At 43.9% G+C, this 24,450-nt stretch overlaps 1 protein-coding gene and 2 non-coding genes across 13 annotated transcripts in view; 2 read left to right on the top strand and 1 right to left on the bottom strand.

Annotated features, from left to right (window-relative positions):
* Positions 1-24,450, bottom strand: part of zranb3 (zinc finger, RAN-binding domain containing 3) — a 180,007-nt gene that overhangs the window by 92,469 nt on the left and 63,088 nt on the right. For 10 of the 11 annotated variants that reach the window (XM_061802428.1, XM_061802437.1, XM_061802392.1 and 7 more), the window contains 2 exons: positions 8,830-8,949; positions 1,075-1,194 (listed from right to left, as the gene is read on the bottom strand). In XM_061802428.1, coding sequence (XP_061658412.1) covers positions 1,075-1,194; positions 8,830-8,949 — 240 coding nt within the window. The remainder of the gene's footprint in view (positions 1-1,074; positions 1,195-8,829; positions 8,950-24,450) is intronic. The other variant, XM_061802445.1, reaches the window with a different exon arrangement.
* On the top strand, positions 5,216-5,288 carry trnas-gga (transfer RNA serine (anticodon GGA)). The gene has a single exon. It is a non-coding gene; the product is annotated as a tRNA-Ser (tRNA).
* Positions 10,826-10,898, top strand: trnai-gau (transfer RNA isoleucine (anticodon GAU)). Its single transcript has one exon. It is a non-coding gene; the product is annotated as a tRNA-Ile (tRNA).

Below are 24,450 nucleotides of genomic sequence, written 5' to 3'. Positions count from 1 at the left end.
GTGAGGAGCCAAAAGCTGTTCACATGACACGATGTACACAGCAGCATTTGTTCGTGTGTCGCTTAATTTGGTGTGTGTGTGTGTGTGTGTATATCTGTGTTATGGAAAAATTACAAAAAGTAATTTATAAAGTCTTTTCTTTTTTTCAATAGCTAGGTGCATTTTAATACTGCAATATTCCTTAGTTCTTGTGGGGCCTTTTTCAAATGCTTGTACTTGTGTGGCCTTTTTCAAATGTACTTTGTAGCTTAATAGTAGTTTGATCTAACGTTGTAACTAGGAGAGCAATGATGCACATCGTACAACAGAGACGACAACAGCGATAAGTTGTTAGAAAACTATTTTTCATTTTCACTGAGTGCACTGCCCTTCTCTACTGCCTTCAATTTACCTTTACTCTCAGGGACAACATAACTGTGAAAAAGAAAAGTCTTTCTTCTTTCCTCATCACCGTCAGATTTTTTCTTTGGTTTAATAAGGCATTGTTTTTCCATATATGGTATGTTTCAGAGACTGGCAAAGACATAAAACATCTTGTAAACTCTCGACAGTTTCTCTCTTTGCAAAGTTATCATTAAACTACCAAAGACAAGATTGTTGTGTGACTACTGTGGCAGCACGGTGGGGCAACTGGTTAGAGCGTTGGCCTCACAGTTTAAAGGACTAGGGTTTGAATCCCGGCTCCACTTGTGTGGAGATTGCAAGTTCTCCCCGTGCCTGGATGGGTTTTCTCCGGGCACTGTGGTTTCCTCCCACAACCCAAAACATGCATTCATTGGAGACTCTAAATCGCTCCTAGGTGTGATTGTGAGTGCGGCTGTTGTCCGTCTCTATGTGTCGTGTGATTGGCTGACCCTCGTGAGGATAAGCAGCTCAGAAAAATCGATGGATGGATCTATAATAGGATTACGATCATTGGAAACCCAAATCATTAAAGCACTGGGGATGGATATATTTGTTTTATAATCATGGGTAGCTATTTCCAACACTCAGCAAATGCAGTGGGGAATCAGGCTCGTGAGGATAAGCGACTTTGAAAATGGATGGATGGATGTACAAGTGTGTGTATGGTACCTGACCAGCTGCCTGAATGCTGAGGATGGCCACTCTTGTTTCTGGATCATTCTGAAACTTGTGAACTAACTGGACTCTCTCAGAAGATGGGACACTGCCATCGATACGAATATAACCAGCCTGTGTAACAAAAGCAGACAATGCTAATTCCTTGTACACCAAAGCAGCTCTCTCTCTCTTTTAGGTAAATTATACATACAGTGGAAGAAATGATTTTTTTGATCCCTCAATGATTTTGTATGTTCACCCACCGCCAAAGACATGAAGGGGCTATAATTGTTATAGGTATAGTTTAACACTGTGAGACAGAAATTCAAATAATAAATCCAGTCACTGTGGGTGACTAGTGAGCACATCTGCTCACTAGTCACTGTGGGTGACTAGTGAGCACATCTGCTCACAGTTCTGAAGAGCCAGGTAAGAATCTAGCCTAGTTTTTGTGGAGTTTGCATGTTCTCCCCATGCCTATGTGGGTTTTCTGAGGGTACTCGGGTTTCCTTCCACATCCCAAACACATGGAGGGTAATTGAAGACTCTAAAATGTCTGTAGGGTAATAACGTGAGTGTGAACGATTGCTTGTACGGGTCCTATGATTGGCTGGCAACAAGTTCAGGGTGTACCCTTCCTAGTCTCTGCAGTTGGCTGGGATAGACTCCAACACGCATGCGACCCTAGTGAGAATAAACGGTGTAGAAAATGGATGCATAAATGTGTGAAATAAGTATTTGATACCCTACTAACATTATGAGATTATTCCCAAGCAGTCGAGGAACTTTGAGTTCCTAATAGTACGAATTCCTGGTAGCAAAAGGTTCCCGTATGGTTTGCGCTTCCCTTGCACTAATTAGTTTATTGTAATTTAGAAAAATGAGGGTGATGTTGCTCATTACTGACGCCTACTGGATCTAAAATTGCTAAAATTATACTGAGCCGCTCATCCTCACATTGGTCGTGGTAATACCTAAATTTCAAACATTTCTGAAAACCGTTATAACATAACCCTTGAGAGAGGTGGGGCGATGTGGACCTAATTCTTATTTGCAATGTTAAACAAGGCTGTCTTTGAGGTAGGGAGTTATATGTCTTTTGGTGGAGTTTTTTTTTTTTTTTTTAATCACCAAAGGCATGAAAAAGGAGACACCCCCACCAAAAAATAAATAAAATGAAAAGATGGGTCAGGGCATCCCCCAAGCAAATGCAGAGAATTTTTTTTTTTTTGGACATAAATCAAGCAAGGTTAATCCCAAATACATCCTCCAGGAAAATATTAAGCACAATATTTTTGTCTTTTTACTGGCCAGTTCTGAATTTCTTTCTGTTGTGACATCTTCCTTAACACTGCTGTGTTGCTGAACACATTTCAAATTAACATCAGTAAAATAATTAGATAAGGCTGGAAACTAAATAGATATTTGTAGCTACGTTTCCTAATACAAAAAGTACTAGCGGATCAGCTCTTCCTGCTCACCTCACGCACGCTTCACATTTCCACTTGGAACCTTTTCTAAGTGCATTATGTAGCACAGTATAATATAAGAATATCGAATGCGACAGAAAATAATGATCCTGAATAAAACACTGTTTTCAAACAAATCTATCAGGGTGCATTTGTTAAGCCCCATATTTACCTAAAATCCTATTTTTAATTTGTTTGGTTAATTATGCCATTTAAAACACTTACGTGCAGTATACTCATATTGGTGCATCTCTTTATGCATGTGCATTTCAGAGAAAAATATGCTCACATAAATGGAGAGCGCGCAGGTGATCAGAGTTGTGTTCATCCATCCTTGATTTGAATAAAAGCTTTTACAATTGCAAAGAAAGGTGGTGGAGGTTTGTGCTGGACATTGCAAACAAAGGGCAGTTTATCAACATGTTGGGGACATTTCTGTAATAGACGTACCGATGAACAAAGCTGAGTGAATGGGCTGGAATGAATTAATAGCAGTAAACAGTATTTTGTTCTGATAAACAAAGAGAGCAGCAGCTGAAGGTCCATTCAAGCACAACTTGGCTGTATTACTAATGCATCACAGTGAGTGCCATTTTGTTTTCTTTGGATCCTTGGGTCATGTGGAGATACTCCATTTTCACGCTGTGCAGCTCCGACATACACAATAAATGTAAGTACAGTAGCATAAATACTGAGCAGGAGCTCACAAGGAAAAATGAGAGACCAGTTGGACTTCTCCTGGCTAAAGGTCATCATCAAAGATCTGCCTAGTTTTAACATTATCTTAGGCCATGAAACATTCAGAAAACAGGGAGCTGTTCCAAAATCTGTGTACTCCTCTAACATATTGGTTTACAAAATAAGAGCACTTGGAACTATCAAACACAACCTCAACCATTGGGCCACAGGGTAACGAATATATAGAAGCAAGGTGCTATACTATCAGATACAAAAAAAGCTTTCACTGCTTCTCATCACTATCTTTCACACAGGATTCCTTTTTTAGTCCCACTTTATTAATTGGTGTGTAGGAATCGAGCGGAATGAGTGCCTCACAGAGGAAGGTGTTATCGCACGTTGTCGTGAAGCATTATATACGTCCGACACCTCCTCGACCAATCCCGAACACACAGTGTTGAACCCGATGTTAGTTGCCTCCACTGAGGTAAGTGATGCCGTTTGTTCGTGACAACTTTTGAATTTCGTCGTAGGCAAGAAGCCATGGAAATTAAAAGTTTACTTTCTGCGTGTGGAAATTATGCCTTCTTCATTGATCAAAGTCAGGCTCTGTGATTGTTTAAAAGAGGACATACAATGCTATGAAAATGATTTCTGGGTTTTTTTTTTCCCCACATCACACACAAAGGTTTCAAATCATCTTTAATATCACTCAGAGACTTCTTCTTTTCCTTTCGGCTTGTCCCGTTAGGGGTTGCCACAGCATGTCATCTTCTTCCATCGTAGCCCATCTCCTGCATCTTCCTCTCTAACCCCAACTGCCATCATGTCTTCCCTCACAACATCCATCAACCTTCTCTTTGGTCTTCCTCTCGCTCTTTTCCTTGGCAGCTCTCTACCAATATGCTCACTCTCTCGACTCTGAACATATCCAAACCATCTCTCGAACCTTGTCTCCAAAACGTCCCACTTTGGCTGTCCCTCTAATGAGCTCATTCCTAATCCTATCCAACCTGCTCACTCCGAGCGAGAACCTCAACATCTATATTTCTGCTACCTCCAGTTCTGCTTCCTGTTGTTTCTTCAGTGCCACCGTCTCTAATCCGTACATCATGGCCGGCCTCACCACTGGTTTATAAACTTTGCCCTTCATCCTAGCAGAGACTCTTCTGTCACATAACACACCAGACACCTTCCGCCAGCTGTTCCAACCAGTTTGCACCCGTTTCTTCACTTCCTTACGACACTCACCATTGCTCTGGATTGTTGACCCTAAATATCCAAGGAAATACAAAATACAGATTTCAAATGACAATTCAATTTATTAAGGCACAAAAAAAAATCCAAACTTTTTTGACCCTGAAAAAGTAACACACACTGTAACTACATACATATTTGCAAATGGAGTCTGGAAAATGTGACAAAGCCATTTCCAAAGCTTTGGAGCTCAAGCCAACCACTGTCAGAGCCATTATCCACAAATTGAGAAAACTGGGAACAGTGGAAAACTTCCCAGGAGTGAATGATCAACTAAAATTAATCCAAAAGTGTGACGAAGACTCATCTACGTGGTCATAAAAGAACCTTGAACAACATCTAAAGACTTGCAGGCTTCGCTGACTTCAGTTAAGATCAGTGTTCATGACTCTACCATAAGAAAGACACTGGCCAAAAATAGCATTTATGGGGTGGTTCCAAGGTGAAAAACCCCTGGTGTCAGCAAATAAAAAGGCTTACCTCATATTTGCCCAAAAATATTTTGATGATCCTAAAGACTTTTGGGGGAACCTTCTTTGAAAAAAAAAAAGATAAAACAAAACAAAAAACAAAGTCCGGTTTTAAATCCAATTGAGATGCTGTGGTGAAACCTCTACCTTTGGCCTACGTCGCATCTCAATGTATTCCTTTCGCCTCGCCTCTCACTGTCCCACTTCTTCTTCTCTAATCTCTTTCCCTGTATGAGTTCCTGTATTTTGGGGTTCCACCACCAAGTCTCCTTCCGAGTAGGCCCCATAGCTCAGTGGTTAGAGCACTGGTTTGGAAAACCAGGGGTTGTGGGTTCATATCCCACTGGGGCCTCCACTCCCTGAGAAGGGTTGCGTCAGGAAGGGCTTCCGGCGTAAAAATTGTGCCAAACATATGTGCGTTCATCTGAGATGACACGCTGTGGCGACCCCGAACACACACACACACCACCAAGTCTCCTTCCCCCCTTTCCTACCAGAAGACACACAAAGTTCTCTCCTGCCCACCTGCACCTTAAATTATTCTGACATACCTATGGAACATCTCACCGCTGTTCTGCTGCCCTCATACATGTCCTGTACTATTCTAACATATTTCTCCGCCACGCCAGACTTGCACATGCAGTACCACAGTTCCTCTCTTGGTACTCTGTCATAGGCTTTCTCTTGGCCTACAAAGACACAATATAGCTCCTTCTGACCTTCTCTGTACTTTTCCACGAACATCCTCGAGGTAAATAATGCATCTGTGGTACTCTTTCTAGGCATGAAACCATACTGTTGCTCGCAGATATTTACTTCTGTCCTGAGTCTAGCCTCCACTACTCTTTCCCATAACTTCATTGTGTGGCTCATCATCTTTATTCCTCTATATTTTCCACAGCTCTTTGTTCTTAAAAATGGGGACGAGCACACTTTTTCTCCATTCTTCTGGCATCTTCTCTCCTGTTCTATTGAATAAGTTGGTTAAAATCTCCACAGCCACCTCTCCAAATTGCTTCCATACCTCTACTTGTATGTCATCAGGACCAACTGTCATTCCATTTTTCATTCTGTTCAGTGCCTTTCTAACTTTCCCCTTACTAATCATTGCTACTTCCTGGTCTTTCCTGCTTCCCTCTTCTACTCTACCTTCTCTCCCATTTTCTTCATTCATTAACTTCTCAAAGTACTCTTTCCATCTACTTAGCACACGACTGGCACGAGTCAAGACATTTCCATCGCTATACTTAATCACCTTTACTTGCTGTACATCGTTCCTATCTCTATCCCTCTGTCTGGCCAACCTGTAGAGATCCTTTTCTCCTTCTTTCGTATCCAACCTGGTGTACATGTCGTCATATGCCTCCTGTTTTGCCTTCGCCACCTCTAACTTTGCCCTACGTTGGATCTCAATGTATTCCTTCTGCCTCTTCTCAGTCCTCTCCATGTCTCTTTTTTTGAGTAAAAAAGGTCTGGTCTGAAGCCAAAGTAGAAAGTACAGGATGAGATGGTGTCTTCTTTTCCTTTTGGCTTGTCACGTTAGGGGTTAGGGGTCGCCACAGTGTGTCATCTTAGATGAACACACATTTGTTTGGCACAGTTTTACGCCGGATGCCCTTCCTGACGCAACCACCTCTACATTTAGCCGGGAAGAGAAGCTTACAGCACCTGGTATTCCCAGGCGGTCTCCCATCCAAGTACTAACCAGGGCCAAACCCCCTTAGCTTCTGAGATCTGGCATTCTCAGGGTAGCACGGCCGTAAGACCATCTCTTTCCTTGGATGACTTCCTGTAATTTGGGGTTCCACCACCAAGTCTCCTTCTCCCCTTTCCTACCAGAAGCCACCCCAAGTACTCTCCTGCCTGCCTCTCTGAGTACCTTGGCAGTAGTATTCCAGTCTTACGGAAGCTCTTCCTGTCCATCTAGAGCCTGTCTTACCTCTTTCTGAAAGGCCACTCGACATTCTTCCTTTCTCAACTTCCACCATCTGATTCTCTGCTCTACCTTTGTCTTCTTAATCTTCCTACCCGCTACCAGAGTCCTCCTACACACCACCATCCTATGCTGTCGAGCTAAGCTCTCCCCCACCACGATCTTCCAATCAGTAACCTCTTTCAGATTACGTTGTCTCCACAAAATATAATCCACCTGCATACTTCTATCACCGCTCTTGTAGGTCACTCTATGTTTCTGTCTCTTCTGGATATAAGTATTCACCACTGCCAATTCCATCCTTTTTGTGAAATCCACCACCATCTGACCCTCAAAGTTCCTTTGCTGAATGCCGTACTTAGCCACCACTTCTTCATCGTCCCTATTTCCTTCGCCAACATGTCCATTGAAATCTGCACCAATCACAACTCTCTATCTGTCTGGGATGCTCAGGACTACTTTGTCCAGTTCCTTCCAGAATTTCTCTTTCAACTCTAGGTCACATCCTACCTGTAGGGCATAGCCACTAACCACATTATACATAACACCATCAATTTCAAGTTTCAGCCTCATCACTCAATCTGATACTCTTTTCACCTCCAAGACATTCTTAGCCAGCTCTTCCTTTAAAATAAACCCTACTTCATTTTTCTTCCCATCTACTCCATGATAAAATAATTTAACCCTGCACCTAAACTTCTAGCCTTACTCCCTTTCCAGTTGCTCTCTTGGATGCACAAGATATCAATCTTTCTCCTAATCATCATGTCGACTATCTCCTAAGCTTTTCCTGTCATAGTCCCGACATTCAAAGTCCCTACACTTAGCTGTATGGTCTGTGCATTTCTCTTCTTCTTCTACCGACTAAGCCGCTTTCCTCCTCTTTTTTGTCTTCGACCTACATTATCTGAATTTCTACCTACGCCTAGCCGACTAACATTTCTGGGTGCGGGCGTAGGAAGCCCAGGCCACGACCTAACTGTTATCGAATTCTTATGATGAACGCTCATATATGTTTAGCACAGTTTTAAGCCGGATGCCCTTCCTGCCGCAACCCTCTGCATTTATCTGGGCTTGGGACCGGCCTACAGGTCGCACAATATTGTGCTGCCTAACAGGCTGCAGATAGTCAAAAAGAAGAAGCAATCAAATAAACAAAGTCAGCACATAAGATACACAATTCACATACTACCTAATCAATGTTAAAGTTAAAGTCAGATAAAAGCAATCAAATAAACAGTCAGCACACAAGGTACCCGAATCAAATACTACCTGTGTGAAAATATAAAGGATATGGCAATTTAAAGAATATGTGGATGGAAGGGATTCAAACCACAATGGCCCTCACTCTAGTAGTTGAAGGTTGAGTCCAAGTTCGATGTTTGGTCTTCATTGTATACTCTACGTAGGTAATGTTGTTTGCGCGCTCGGCTTAACTTACTGTTACAGTATGGTAATCATTAAAGAACTTAGAAGAGCCTCTACCAAGGCTCAAACATGTTACCAGTGGAAAAAAAAGATTATTTAAACTCTTAACACCCAAAAGGTAAAGTTCATTAATACACAGAAGTTGGTCTACAACCAAAGATAAAAAGATCACATCAATTCAACTCAATGCTAAATATTAAAAAACATAATTTTGATAAAATACCAGTAAAACATGGTTTGACTTTACATCTTTTAACGTCATACAGTACATTACAACCTTAGCTATACTGTACATTTTTTTCACCACCTCTAGAGGTAGAGGTGGGTAAAGGTCTCTTAATTGTAAAGGAATGAGAGCAAGATACTAAAGTCATCAATAAGTGAGTAATGATATAGAAGGGGTTTTGCAAAATAAAATAAGGAAAAAAATGAGATTATTTTGGAGGAAACAAAAACTGATTTGTTCGATGCTCCCACTGGCAAAATACACTCGCCAATAGAGATAATAGCAAACAGGTAAAGTTGCTGTTACCTTCGCCTCAATGGCAGCCTCGGTGCAGGCTTGCAGCATAGTGAGGTGGTGGGCGAAAACCAGGAACTTGAGTTGCTCTGTGTCCAGCATCATTTTGATGTAGTCTTTCACAGCTCCAGCCTGAGATTCAACACACACGTCCGCATGCATTCGTGCACACATGCATGCACACAGAAAGAGACAGATTAAAGGGAGCTCTGAATCTATCAACCCACTGGTGAACTACACAGGATGGAATTGGATAGATCAGTGAGGAAGTCCATTAATCACAGCAGCATCCTTTCTGTTGTGATCAATTCTCTATTGAATGCCAAGAGATCTGGACTTAAAAAGAGAGTGAGAACACAAAGCAACTGCAAATCAATACCTTTCAACTCAAAGATATGATTTGTGTGTCGCCCTCATCTTGAGATTATGGGAAAAAATTGACTTGAAATTCAATCAGTCACATAACAGAAAGAGCACAGCAAAGAGAAATTACAGGCAGTTAACACATATTACATCTTTATTTTTATGTTCAAATTGTAATTTGGTCGTAATTCACGCAAATTCTATCTTTTTAATCGGTAACCAAGCTGTTAAATGTGATTTAATTTCAACCAATTTTGACACAAAATTTTTAGAAATAGATTTTATATGGAAACCAGCAATTTAGATTTATTGTGGAATAATTTATTAAAAGCAGCCCTATGTGGGCACAACCCAGAGCAATCTGGAGGCCGGTACCGGATGAATGCAGAGGGTTGAGTCAGGAAGGGCATCAGTCTTAAAACTTTGCCAAACAAATTTGAGCATTCATCTAAAGAATCCCATACCAGATTAGTCATGGCCTGGGTTAACGTCTACCCTCAGCGCAGTTAACCTGCAGGGTTTCGGTGGAAATTCAGCTACTGTAGGTCGAAGATGAAGAAGAGAAGGAAAGTGGATTCTTCGGCAAAAAGAGAATAGAAAAGCACAGAGCCTACAAGTGAGTGTAGGGACTTCGAATGTTGGGACAACGACAGGAAAAGCTCAGGAGTTGGATGACATTATGATTAGGAGAAAGTTTGATATATTGTGCATCCAAAGGAGCACTTGGGAAGTAAGGCTAAAAGTTTTGGGTCAGGTTTTAAATTATTTTACCATGGAGCAGATGGGAAGAGAAATCAAGTAGGGGTTATTTTAAAGGAAGAGTTGGCTAAGAATGTCTTGGAGGTGAAAAGAGTATTAGATAGATGATGCTGAAACTTAAATTTGAGGGTATTATGTATGTTGACCTACAAGAGCAGAGGTAGAAGCACGCAGATGGATTATATTTTGTGCAGAAAATGTAATCTGAAGGAGGTTACTGACTGCAAGGTGGTGGTAGGGGAGAGTATAGCTCGAGAGCATAGGATGGTCGTGTGTAGGATGACTCTGGTGGTGGGGAGGAAGTTTAAGAAGACAAAGGGAGAGCAGAGAACCATGTGATGGAAGCTGAGAAAGAAAGTGTTGTGCAGCTTGCGGAAAGAGGTGAGAAAGGCTCTCAGTGGACAGGAAGAAGACTGAACGACTACAGCAGGCATGTGATTTGACTGAATGAAAAAAGAATGAAAAATAGCCACGAGTATGTGGGCTGCAAGCATGATCAGATGAACAGCAATTTTAACGTGGAAGTTTTATAAATTGTATTATGAAATCAATATATCTATTACATCAATAAATGAATGCTATTCTGTTTTCAAAATGTACACAATATGATCGTTGATTATTTTGGTGCATACCTTTTCCCCAAAAAATGACAACTTCAAATACAAATTCAACTAAGTAAACTACGAGAAGGGAAACTAAATTGAATTCAGATTTGCTTCATGGCATGCAAGCGTGCTTTCATAGCGTGTATATCGTATCCATTCGAAAATGTTTCAATTCTTGTTTTTGTAAATGATTGAAACACATGAATTTGACAACAATTATTAATATCATGTTTCGTTATCAGTAAATAATAGACATTTTTACATGTAATTGCTTCTGAGGAGGCCCTGTAGCTCAGTGGTTAGAGCACTGGTTTGATAAACCAGGGGTTGTGGGTTCGTATCCCACTGGGGCCTCCACTCCCTGAGAAGGGTTGCGTCAGGAAGGGCATCCGGCGTAAAAATTGTGCCAAACATATGTGCGTTCATCTGAGATGACACGCTGTGGCGACCCCGAAAGGGACAAGCCGAAAGAAACTTACTTACATGTAATTGCTTCTGAACTCTCACCTCGTGTCTGAGCAAATACACCAAGCCCGTGAGCACTCACTTTGACCACTGTGAGCAACATCAGACGTATGCACTGTGGTCAGATCAGTGTCATCCATTGAAGCTCCATGGCTCATTAAAGATTCAGATTACAGCTTTTACATTCCCATCATGTGTTTTTGCAAACTTAAACTGAAAACGTGAAAAAAAAAAAAAATACAATGCTAACTAAACCAAGTCAACTATGAACTATAAATTTGAAAGGTCGCTTCCAACTTTGTTTAAGTTTTTTTTAACCCACAATGATATACCCGTCTGTTTTTGTAGTTGCAAAACTGAATTATTGCTTGAAGAATGGCCGCACGGTGCTTGGGTTTTCTCTGAGCACTCCGGTTTCCTCCCACATCCCAGAAACATGCACCATTAATTGGACACTCTAAATTGTCCCTAGGTGGGAGTGCGGCTGTTTATCTCCATGTGACCTGCGATTGGCTGGCAACCAGTTCAGGCTGTACCTCGCCTCCTGCCCGTTGACAGCTCGGATAGGTTCCAGCACTCCCCGCAACCCTTGTGAGGATAAGCGGCAAAGAAAATGGATGGATGGTTGCAGAATATCTTTAGCAATGCATGTTGAAAGCTGAATGATGCTCCCAATCAGTTTTAAGGTTAATGTTATGTTGCCTCCTATATCTAAAATACAGAATTAGCTATTTATGCACTGTATTGTCTGTGCTTTCCTCCTTGATCAGGCTGTGCCAAGGTGGAATTTTAACATTATACACCTTCTCATCCTTGTACGACGAGGGCCGTGAGGATTTATAGGAAATTTAACAAGTCTTATCTTTGTACATCTTAGTACCCAAATTGGTGTCGTATCTTTTGTATTGAAGCTGCTCGACCTAAGTTAGCCTGCCGCGCTAACAACATAACCTACGTAGAGTATGCAACGAGGACCAAACATCGAACGTAGACTCAACCATCAACTACTAGAGCAGGGGTGCCAGACTTTTTTACCCCAAGATCTACTTTCAAGCAGCCAGCCTCTCGCAAGCTACAAACGACGGCTGGGGGTGGGGTGGGGAGTGATTATGATGATGCTCCTGGTCGATTACGATCGACACATTGAGCACCCTGTACTAGGGTGAGGGTCATTGTGGTTTGAATCCCTTCCATCCACATATCCTTTAATTCGCCATATCCTTTATATTTTCACACAGGTAGGATGTGATTTGTGGACCTTATGAGCTGACTGTGTTTATGTGAATGCTTTTATTTGACCTTAACTTTAACAGAGATTACGTAGTATGTGAATTATATATCTTATTTGCTGACTGTTTATTTGATTGCTTCTTCTTTTTGACTATCTGCAGCCCGTTGGGCAGCTCAATATTGTGGTACCTGTCTGCCGGTCCCAAGCCTGGATAAATGCAGAGTGTTGCGGCAGGAAGGGCATCCGGCGTAAAACTGTGCCAAACATATATGAGCATTCATCATACGAATTCCGTAACAGTTAGGTCGTGGCCCGGGCTTCCTACGCCTGTAGTGTTGACTGCAGCTGTAGCTGGAATGTGGAAGTGCATTACAAGTGTGTCATCCAGCATCTAGAGTCATCTAATTTCAGTTTTGTAGGGAAAGATGCATCTGAGAATACATTATAGTACCAACTATGATAGAATATTAAGGTTTTTTATTTTAGTCGAGACTCTTTCAGTGGTGTAAAATCCCAGCTCTATAATTTAGATACCTCCTGCGACCTGACAACCTCAGCAGCCAGGAGTCCTCCTCTCGGAGAACCTCTTTCCTTTCCTGATAATTAGTCAGTGCTCCAAATAATAAATAAGATCACCAGGTCTTCTAACCCTCTTCTGATCAGGAGGTCCTCATTACTGATGGCTTTGGTTATGCCGGTTCCTTTCCGCTGAGTTTAATTAGTGCACAAATTTCTAAACTGTCTGAAGCAGGCCATTCACTTGCTTTAAAGTCCGGCATCAGGACTGTCCTCTCTGGGTAATTGGGAGCAGATGCTTGGCAGCTAAAGCAATAAAAATACCCCAAAGGCTTTTTTGGCACCATCATCACCAGGCCGACTGGCAGGCAGGCAGACAGGCAGGGGCCATGCTGCTTGTCAGAGTGACATAAATGTGATATTTCACTGTTCTCCCCCCTCACGGTGATTAAAAAAAATTCCCCTAAAGTATAGAAAGTGTGTCACACTAAAAATGATAAAGGACACTAGAATGGCACTTGGTCAAGCACAGGCTGCAGCCAAGGAAACAGCAGACCTTCATAGATACATCCATGAATTCACAGATAAATTAAGGGAAAAAAAAATTCTGGTCATTACCCACGTGGAAATTGGTCAAATACTTTTAAGCAATACTGCTCACTGAAAAAACAAAAACCCAAAAACTTAAATGTGGCGGGGTGGAGTTACTGTATCTGGCTTGAGTTGGATAAGATGGCTTTTGTCACGTAAAGAGTAGCAGAGTTGGGCTAAATGTAGGAGAACCAATCAGCAAACAACATGAAGCTCATAAGATACAAACACCGGCTTGTAGAGTTGCAATGTTGATTGCATTTGGTGGTTATCTCCGGAGTTGGTAAACATTAGGACTGCACTTCTTGCGGTTCAGGTCAACGACCTAATTAAGAGAAAAAACAACCTCAACAACAACATGGCAGATGCTATCCTTAGTGCAATGTTTATTTTGTACAATGGGAGGCAGATATTCTGCCACAGCAAGAGGATCAAGTTCACCTGCTCTACACACCAGGACTACAGGAAGGGAATGCTGCTTGTATTCCTTGTATTCAACCACCCTCACCCATTGTTTATTTCCTTCTCGTTTCAAATTGAAAGCCATTGTTTCCATAGCAACACGTTTACAGAGGAATAATGGTGTTGGTGCAGGGTGTGATCATGCCAGGTTGGACGTGACTAAATAATACCATAGTTAGAAACCCTGGCTTTGTCTAAGTGCTTTTCACAGGCCATCATTAAGTTTTGTTTCCATGGCAATGCTCTGCCATGAGATCTCACCAAGATGGAGTATCAATTCACCCTTTTTCTGAAAGATATTATTTAACTGATTTAAAGTGATATTCTTTGCAAACTCTTGGCTCTCAGATATGCTGCAGAGGTTAACATCGTCTGAAGGCACATTTTGACAAATCTAATTGAGTAGGTGTTGGTTTGTTGACTGTGTGCATCAAATTACACTAGTGATGAATTTCTCACAGCATGCTTCAGTATTTAAATCCACAAATACTTTGGTGTCAGGGATGTTTTGGCCTGATTTGATTGCCAGCATAATACAGAATTTGAAAACTAGTTGACACAAATGGTTAAACACAGAGAGTCTGGTTGACTAACATCAATTAAAAACCTCAAGAATTCTCAAATAAAGCAAAGACTTGATGTAAATTTACAGAATTTCCACATGATCAAATTGTTCACGATGTATTAATAAAGATGTTTGCTATTAATCAATCTTCCCAAATTTTGAATGAGATTGTCATACAGTATTTTCATATCTTCAATGCTCTGACCGAGGGAAAGAGGTTGTTCCCCAAAATCTCATAATAAGTGGCCTGGGTCATCCTCTCTTTAAAACAGTGCAGTTGTCCTGTCCCATGTGCAAAAAAACACCCCCAAAGCATGATGCTACCACCCCCATGGTTTACAGTAGGGATTTGTTCTTGGGAGGGAACTTATCATTTGTCTTCGTCCAAACACGGTTAGTAGAATTATGATGAAATAGTTCCATTTTGGTCTCATCTGACAACAAAAACGTTCTCACATGACTCCTCTGTATCATCCAAATGGTCATTGGCAAACTTAAGACGGGCCTTGACATGTGCTGGTTTAAGCAGGGGAACCTTCCGTGCCATGCATGATTTCAAACCATGACGTCTTAGTGTATTACCAACAGTCAACTTGGAAACGGTGGTCCCAGCTCTTTTCAGGTGATTGACCAAGTCCTCTCGTGAAGTCCTGGGCTAATTCTTCACCATTCTAAGGATAACTGAGATCCCACGAGGTGGTATCTTGCATGGGGCTCCACTCCAATTGAGATTGACCATCATGTTTAGCTTCTTCCATTTTGTCATGATTGCTCCAACAGTGGAGCTTTTTTCACCAAGCTGCTTGGCAATTTCTACGTAGCCCTTTCCAGCCGTGTACAATTTTGTCTCTGGTGTCTTTGGACAGATCTTCGGTCTTGGCCATATTACAAGTTTGAGTCTTATTGATTGTATGGGGTGGATGGGTGTCTTGATGCCGCTAACAACCTCACACAAGTGCATCTGATTCAGGAAAATACATGGAGTGGAGGTGGACTTTGAAAGGCAGACTAACAGGTTTTTGACGGTCATAATTCTAGCTGATAGATAGGTGTTCAAATACTTAATTGCAGCTGTATCACACAAATTGTTAAAAAAAAAAAAAATCATACATTGTGATTTCTGGATTTTTCTTTTTAGATTATCTCTCTCACAGCGAATATGCACCAATGATTAAAACTTCAGAGCCCTCCATGATTTCTAAGTAGGAGAACTTGAAATATAGCAGGGTGTTCAAATACTTATTTTCTTCGCTGTAAATTATTTTAACATGGAGTAGATGGGAAGAGTAGTTGAGGAGGGATATTTTTTTAAGGAAAGGCTGGCTTAGAATGTCGTGGAGATGAAAAGTGTATCAGATCAAGTGATGAGGCGGAAACCTGCAATTGAGGGTGTTATGTACTGTATAATGTGATTTGGGGTTATGCCCCACAGGTAGGAAGTGGAACTACAGTTGAAAGAGAAATTCTGGAAGGAACTAGATGAAGTAGTTCTGAGAATTCCAGACACGGAAAGAGTTGTATTTGTGGAGATTGTAATGGACATGTTGGTGAAGGAAACAGGGGCAATGATGTGATGGGTAAGTATGGCATACAGGAAAGGAACTTTGAGGGAGAGATGGTTGTCGACTTTGCAAGAAGAATAGAAATGGCAGTAGTGAACACTTTTTATCCATAAGAGGCAGCAACATAGGGTGACCTTTGTCCTACCTAAGAGCGTAGGGAGAAGCACGCAGGTGGATTACATTTTGTGCAGACGATCTGAAGGTTACTGACTGTAAGGTAGTTGTGTATGGGAGAGTGTAGCTCGTCAGCATAGGATGGTGGTGTGCAGGATGACTGGGAGGGGGGAATTAGGAAGACAAAGGTAGAGCAGAGAATTCTGTTGTGGAATATGAGAAAGCAAGAATATTGTGTGGCCTTCCGGAAAGACGTGAGACAGGCTCTCAATGGACAGGAAGACCTCCCGGAAGACTGGACGACTACAGCCAAGGTGATCAGTGATACAGGCAGGAGAGTACTTGATGTGTCTTCTGGTAGGAAAGCGGAGAAGGATGCCCAAAATACAGGAAGTCATACAAGGAAAGAGGTTAGCGAAGAATCAGAGGGACACTGAGAGAACTAAGGAGAGGCAAAAGGAAAACATTGAGATTTGACATAGGGCAAATGTAGAGGTGGCGATGGCTAAACACGAGACACACTGTATGATGACATGTTTACCAAGTTGGACACAAAAGAAGGAGAAAAGCATCACTTCAGGTTGGCCAGACGGAGGGATAGAGTTGGGAAGGATGTGCAGCAGGTAAGGGTGATTAAGGATAGAAATGGAAAACAGTCAAAAGACTGGTGCCAGTAGTGTGCTAGATGGAAAGAATACTGAGACGTTGATGAATGAAGAAAATGAGAGAGAAGGAAGAGCATAAGAGCTCAGTGTGATGGACCAGGAACTGGCAATAATTAGTTAGGGGGGAAAATAGTAAGGCACTGAAGATGAAAAATGCAAAGATGGTTGGTCCTGATGACATACCTGTGGAGGTATGGAAGAAATTTGTCACGACCAGAACACTGGGTTGGACCCAAATGCACAACTCGGGAGACGTAGAGGCGGTTCAGGAAATGTTTTTATTCAGTCCAATATCAGGGATCAAACAGACAGTCCACAGAAGCAGCAGTAACAAAGTCATTAGGCGTGAGGGACAGGTCAGTAGACAGGCATGTCGGTACACGGGAGAGCAGGAACGAGGCATGAGGCAACGATCTGGCAAATGGCAGAGCGTACGTGGAGTACTATTTGTATCAGCTGTGATTATGTGGAACGAGGCGCAGGTGTGCGCCTCACTGATTGCTGCCGGTGCGTGCCGCGTCGGGGACTGGCACAGCCAGGACAAGGACCAGCAGGGCCATGACAGTACCCACACCCTTAACAGCTGGACCCAAACGGCCAAGGAACCTACGGGTGTGAAAGTCCCTGATGAAATTGGTATCGACCACGAACCGTGACGGGATCCATGGACGCTCCCAGTCCACCGGATACAGGACTCCCCTCACTCAGTGGAAGGACGACAGGAGCTGGCGCACATGGGAGACTAGGCCTCCATCAACCATCCGCGGGGGCGGAGGGGGATCGGCCAGAGGGACCAAGGGGGATGGCCGAGCCGGCTTGAGCAGGCTCACATGGAACGTTGGGTGGACCCGCATCGATCTGAGGTGCTTCGCAGAAATTGCGACCATGTTATTTACCTTAGTGACGGGGAACGGGCCAATGAACCTGGGAGCCAGCTTGTGGGACTCCATCCGGGATGGGAGGCCTCTTGTCGACAGCCGGCCCACTTTATAGGACGGTAAGGGAGCAGAACTCTCTCCGGGAAAAGGAAGATAAATTGAGGGCTCCTATCCGAAACCACGTCTGTGGGCAAGCCGTGGTAATGGAAAATCTTACCCAACAGGAACTCAGCTGTCTGTTTGGCAGAGGGAATCTTCGGCAGCGGAACGAAGTTGACCATTTTAGAGAACCGGTCTACCACTGAGAGAATGGCAGTGTGACCCTGAGAGCTCAGGAGACCAGTCACAAAATCTAAGGATGTGTGGGACCATGGGCATTGGGGGACGGACAACGGGCGTAGCTCCCCAGGAAGCCGTTGTCGAGAGGGTTTATTGGCTGCAGAAACCAGGCATGCATTGACGTATTCTTGTATGTCTTTTTTGAAAAGCGTTATTCCACCACTGACAGGGTCTTGGCCATGCACAAGTGACACACCGTCCGATTCATGTGGGCCCAGTCTATCACCTTCCCCCTCAGTGGGGGTATGATAGTCTGTTAGCGGGGCATCCGGCCAGGCTGGGGGAGTCTTTCAAGGCTTCCTTCACTTGTATCTCGAGCTCCGACCTGAAGATCGAAACGAAGCAGGATTCAGGGAGAATTGGGGCATGCCTGGCTTTAGCTCGTTCTCCCTCCACGTTCTTGGTCACTGGTCAGGAGGACATCGTGAAGCGGAAACGAGTAAAAAAAAAAAAAAAAAAAAAAGTGCCCACCTGGCTTGTCGGGCATTTAGTCATTTGGCTGTCTTGAAGTACTCGAGGTTCTTGTGGTCCGTCAGTACCAGGAACGGAACCTGAGACTCCTCCAGCCAGTGTCTCCATTCCTCCATGGTGGTCTTGACTGCAAGCAACTCTCAGGCTCCGACATCGTAGTTGTGCTCCGCTGGAGTCAACCTCAGGAAGGTGCAGGGGTGTAGTCTCCCGTCCCTGGGGCTCCTCTGGAAGAGGACCGCCCCTATCCCAGAGTCCAACGCGTCCACCTCAATGACAAACTGTCTCTCCAGGTCGGGCAGGATGAGGACCGTGGCTGACATGAAGCCAGCCTTGAGTTTGCTGAAGGCAGGGTTCATACACTTCCAGAGAATCAAAATTCCATGAATTTTCCATGACTTTCCAAGTAATAAATACAAAATTCCATGACTAATATTGGATTGACTGATTGCGGTAGACAGCAATATTTCGGCTATATGATTGTGGGTTTTCACTTAAATAATAAGTGCCAAAGCTTATTAATGTAGTAGGCGCATCATAATGACTGTGAAATTTATGGTTATTAAAAATATAAACTATAATTACATGTTGAACATATATTTTCATCTATGGTTAATGTCATGTTGCCCATATTTAAAATACAGAATTAGCTATTTATGCACAGTATGGTCTGTGCTTTCATCCTCGATCAGGCTGTGCCAAGGTGGAATTTTAACACCATCTCATCCTGTACTTTCTAGTTTGGCTTCAGACCAGACCTCTTTTAGTCAAAAAAAAAAAGAGAAAATCTCATCCAGTTGCACCATTTTTTCTTCTATTATCCACATAACCCGACATTCATTAAAGCAACTGCACTTTTTTTTTTTTTTACTTTTACCATTATCGCGCATAAACACAAGCAGCAAGTCTAACTCTTTGCTCTACACTGCCCAGACTGTGTGGGTAGACGGTGTTTGTAATTATGAGTGTACTTCTTTAAGAGCCCAAGGTAGGCGGAGTCAGGTAAACTATCAGGAGACTCTGTGCTTCTGTGTTGAATAAAAAAAAATAAAAAGTCAGGTTGTGGTTCACTGCTGGATTGGTTTTCATGTGCGCTGGGAATGTCTATGTATTTCTACTCATAACAAATTTTACGCGCGTGATTTTTCGTGCTCGACTGTGCAGATTTGAGAGTGGGATCGCGCCAATCAAGTCAAATGACTGTAAATTCCATGACATTCCCTGACCCAAGCCAAATATTTTTTATTTATTGGACTTTACAAGACCTGGAAAAGGCAACATTTCTTTCCATGATATTCCAGAAATTCCCTGACCCGTACAAACCCTGTACAGGCCGCCTGGCAGGCTGCGTTCCATTCAAAAGAGTTGAGGGGAGAGGTGAGTGCGTGTAAGGGAGCAGCTATGGAACTGAAGTTTCTTATAAACGTACGATAAAAGGGAATCCAATGAATCTTTGAACATCTTTGCGGTTTGTCGGGGTGGGCCACTGAAGGACAGATTCGATCTCGCTGGGATCCATCCGGATTTTCCCTCCGCAAGAATGAAACCCAGGAACGGGACGGAGGGCTGTTGAAATTTGCATTTTTCTGCTTTGACATATAGGTTGTGCTGCACCAGTTGTTGCAGCACAGCCCTGACGTGCCTGACATGGGAATCCTCATCTGGAGAATAAATCTGAATGTCGTCGAGATAGACAAAAACATGTTTATTAAACATTTCACGCAGGACATCATTTATGAAATTCTGGAATACCGTTGGCGAATTGGTGAGCCCAAACAGCATCACTAGGTATTCGTAGTGGCCCGTGGGCGTGTTGAAGGAGGTTTTCCATTCATCCCTCTCCCTAATGTGCGCCAGGTGGCATGTGTTCCGTAAGTCCAACTTGTTGAAAGTTCGAGCTCCTTAGAGCAGCTCAAAGGGCGTGGCGATTTGGGGAAGGGGATAACTGTTCTTAACTGTGATGTCGTTCAGGCCCCGGTAGTCGATGCAGGGGTGCAGGGCTGTGTCCTTTTCAACATAAAAGAAGCCAGCTCCGGTGGGTGAAGACGAGGGCTGGATAACGCCCACTGCCAGCGACTCCTCCACATAGTCCCTCATGGCTTGGTGCTCCGTGTCTGTAAGAGAAAAAGAGTCTCCCTCGCAGGGGTGAGGTGCCGGGCAGTAATTCAATGGCACAGTTATACAGCCGGTAAGGTAGGAGAGACTTAGCCTTTGCTTCAGAGAATACTTCTTTCAAATCGGAATGGCAGGGAGGCACTAGCGACAAAGCCGGCTCCAGTTGAGAGTCCCACGGTACTACCGGAGCAGCCGGCGGATCCACTTTGTCAGGGGGAGCGAGGCATGCGATGCTTCTTTTCGAGCCCCATGATTTTATTTGGCCAGAAGGCCAGTCAATGAGTGGGTTATGCTGCTTGAGCCAGGGGCTCCCCAGAATGATGTCACTGTTCTGGTTGAGTCGAAGACGTGTAAACTCAGGCGCGTAAGGGAATGTCACGTATATAGTCTGAGTGCGGTGGGTTTTCGGCACAAAAACTTGCCGATCGCCGCATAAGCATGCCGCAAGCGCTGTGTCCTAAATGTTTCCAAGCCCAATAAGTTGACTACTCGCGGGTTCAGGAGGTTCATCTCCGAGTTGATGAACGCCGTAGCCGAACACGAACTTCCGCCTCTGCTTAGCGTAACCTGAAGCAGGGATCGCGTCGAACCACCCGCGGTGTAGTGTAAACTCACCGGCGTGTTCACGCTGAGTGCAGGTCGTGCGAGCTTGACAGAACAGCAAGTTATGAGGTGGCCCAACTGCCCGCAATAATAACACCGACCTTCTCGCCGGCGTCTATGCCGCTCCTCAGAGGAGCCGTTGACCACCGTGACTTGCATGGGCTAATCCCATCAACCTGACCCAGTTGGAGCACGGTCTGTGGTATGAGGTTCCGTCAGACGTCCGCCTGTAGTGCACCGACCCGCCCCTGTATCGCGAGCCTCTGGTTGATCCTCAGGGCAAGGGCAATAAGCGAGTCTAGGTTCGTGGGCAGTTCCACTGCGATGAGGCGGGTCTTGAATCCCGAGCGACAGCCCCTGGAAGAACGCATTGAGAAGTGCTCCTTCAATCCACCGGCTCTCTGCCACTCGGATGCAGAACTCAATAGCGTGATCCGCGACTCTGGGTTGCCTCTGTTGAAGCGAGATCAACGAAGCCGCCGCCTCACATTCGGGGACCCGTATTGAAATACCTGCGTCGTAGCTCTCACAAAAGAGGTCCAGGTGCGACAGATATCGGAACTGTGGGTCCATTCGGCTGTGGTCCAGGCCTCTCCTCTCCCTGTCAGGTGGGATATCACGAAGGCAATCCGGGAGCGGTCAGTGGGAAAGGCGGAGGGCTGCGACTCAAAGTGGAGATCACAATGTGGGAGGAAGGGTTTAATGTTACCAGTGTCTCCAGAGAACCGCTCGGGCCGGGAGAGTGGTATACACATGGTCCGCTGGGCGTTAGTGACTGGCAGGGGAGCGGGCGTGGACGGACTTGAACTTGGGGCGGCGGTAGCTATTGTCGGACTGGCATCGGTAGCACTGGACATTGACGTGAACCAAGAGTTCAGACGAGCACATATCTCCTGTAACCTGTGGTTAGTCACCTGGAGAGCGGCTTCCTGCTCGGCGATACGTCTGCCTTTGATCTGCAGGGACTGACGGATCGCAGCTGAGTCGGCTGGGTCCATGTTATGGCCAGATCGTTCTGTCACAACCAGAACACGGGGTTGGACCCAAATGCACAACTCGGCAGACGTAGAGCCAGTTCGGGAAACATTTTTATTCAGTCCAGTGTCGGGGATCAAATAGGCAGTACATGGAAGCAGTAGTAACAAAGTCGTCAGGTGTGAGAGGCAACAGAATACTAGCGGGGACAAGATGCCTGAAGAATGGAGGAAAAGTGTGCTAGGCAATTTGCAGTGCTGTGGGAACTATGGAGATATATAGTTGATGAGCCAAACAGTGAAGTTATGGGAAAGAGTAGTGGAGGCTAGACTCAGGACAGAATTATCTGCAAGCAACAGTATGGGTTCATGCCGAGAAAGGATACCACAGATCCATTTTTTGCCTTGAGGATGCTAGTGGAAAAGTACAGAGAAGGTCAGAAAGAGCTACATTGTGTCTTTGTGGATCTAGAGAAAGCCTATGACAGAAAGAGCAAGAGGAAGACAAAAGAGAAATTTGATCAATGTCGTGAGGGACATGAAGGAAGTTGTTGTTAGAGTAGAAGATGCAGGAGATAGGCTTACATGTAAAAAGATGATGGCTGTGGCGACCCCTACCATGACAAGCCGAAAGGAAAAGAAGATTTGTTCCACTGTAGGAAATTTCACCTCATCGGTAAATTGCAATCAGTGGATCACCTCTTTTCTCCATCCACTGACACCCAGCTATTTATTGAGTAGCAGTTTTAATTAATGAATGACCTGGTAAAATGTACAGTCTACTGTAAGTGATGTTTTTGATTTGTTTGCATGAACAGACAAATGTATTTAACCTCATAGGAGATGGATTCAGCAGCTAAATAGCACCACTTAGCAGCTATAGCTTAAAAAAACGCTATTGTGTTAAATCAGAAAATACATGGCGCTCTATAATTGTAGATTGCGCAATATGTACTGGAAGACATGACATTTTGATTAAATAATGATGGTAGCCACAGCTCTAAGCAAATTGCTGATTTTTAGTCTCTTCTTTTCCTCCTTTCGGCTTATTTGTGGTCGCCAGAGCATGTCATCTTTTTCCATGTAAGCCCCCTTTCCTGCATTTTCCTCTCTCACACCCACTGCCCTCATACCTTCCCTCACAACATCCATCCACCTTCTCATAAGTCTCCCTCTCGCTCTCTTCCAGTCTAATCTCATCTGTTAGCCCATCCTTTACCACAGCAAACAGGAAGGGACTCAGTGCTGATTCTGATGCAATCTCACCTCCACCTTAAAATCTTCAGTCACACCTACGGCACACCTCACCACTGTTTTGCTGCCCACATACATGTTCTGTACTATTGTAACATATTTCTCTGCCACACTAGCCTTACCCATGGAGTACCACAGTTCCTATCTTGATTTTTACAGTGTATACTGTCATTTTTTTAAAAGTTAAAATCCTGGCAGTTAACAGCAATTTTACGCAATAACTATGGCATATCAAATAGTTGCTAACATCCATCCATCCAGCCACTTATCCTCACAAGGATCACGTGAGTGCTGGAGCCTATCCCAGCTGTCATCGGGGAGAAGCAGGGTACACCCTGAACTGGTAGCCAGCCAATTGCAGGGCACATGGAGACAGAGTCCAAGGTGGCGGTATCAGTGTGGCAGCCTCTGGCATGTTCTCCCTGGTACTGTTTATGTTTGTGTTTTTCAGTCGTCTTGGGACTCAAGTACACAAGAATTGACTTGCTAACCACCAGAGAGTCTTTTCCGGACTTTTTTTTCGACAACTCTCGCCAATTCACTGAATTTTTATCAGGAGTTAACTTGTCAGCACTCTCAACAAAGCTTCGTGTCAATTGAGGTGCAGGGGCTCGCAAGCCGGTACACAAGTTCAAATGAGAAAAAGGGGACACGGACTGGCACTTCCGTCGATTCATCTCGTGAATCTACGCTCCCGAGCCAACAAAATGGATGAACTTCAGCTTCTGCTCAAGACTTGCAAAGAGTTTGGACGTTCAACCGACCTGTACTTCATGGAGACTTGGCTTTGTGGACGCGTCTCAGATGAAGCCGTTAGGCTACCCAGCTTTCATCATTTTCGTGCGGACCGCATAGTTGAGGTAGCACGGAAATCTCAAGGCTGTGGAATATGCTTTTACTGTATATCAATGAAAAACGGTGCACGGACATTACACAGCTCAGCAGAAACTGCAGACCCTTTTATTCGCCGCGTGAATTCACCTCTTTCATTCTCGTAGGCGTTTACATTCCGCCCCAAGCTAGTATTAACGCAGCACTTCTAATGCTCACTAAGCAGGTAAACGACACTGAGAAAATAAACCAGATCTTGGGAGATTTTAATAC

The sequence above is a fragment of the Syngnathoides biaculeatus genome, chromosome 2 (assembly GCF_019802595.1).
Source record: "Syngnathoides biaculeatus isolate LvHL_M chromosome 2, ASM1980259v1, whole genome shotgun sequence".
Classification (NCBI taxonomy): Eukaryota; Metazoa; Chordata; class Actinopteri; order Syngnathiformes; family Syngnathidae; genus Syngnathoides; species Syngnathoides biaculeatus.
Note: the sequence above shows the minus strand (reverse complement) of the source record. Positions and strands in the feature narration are given on the sequence as shown.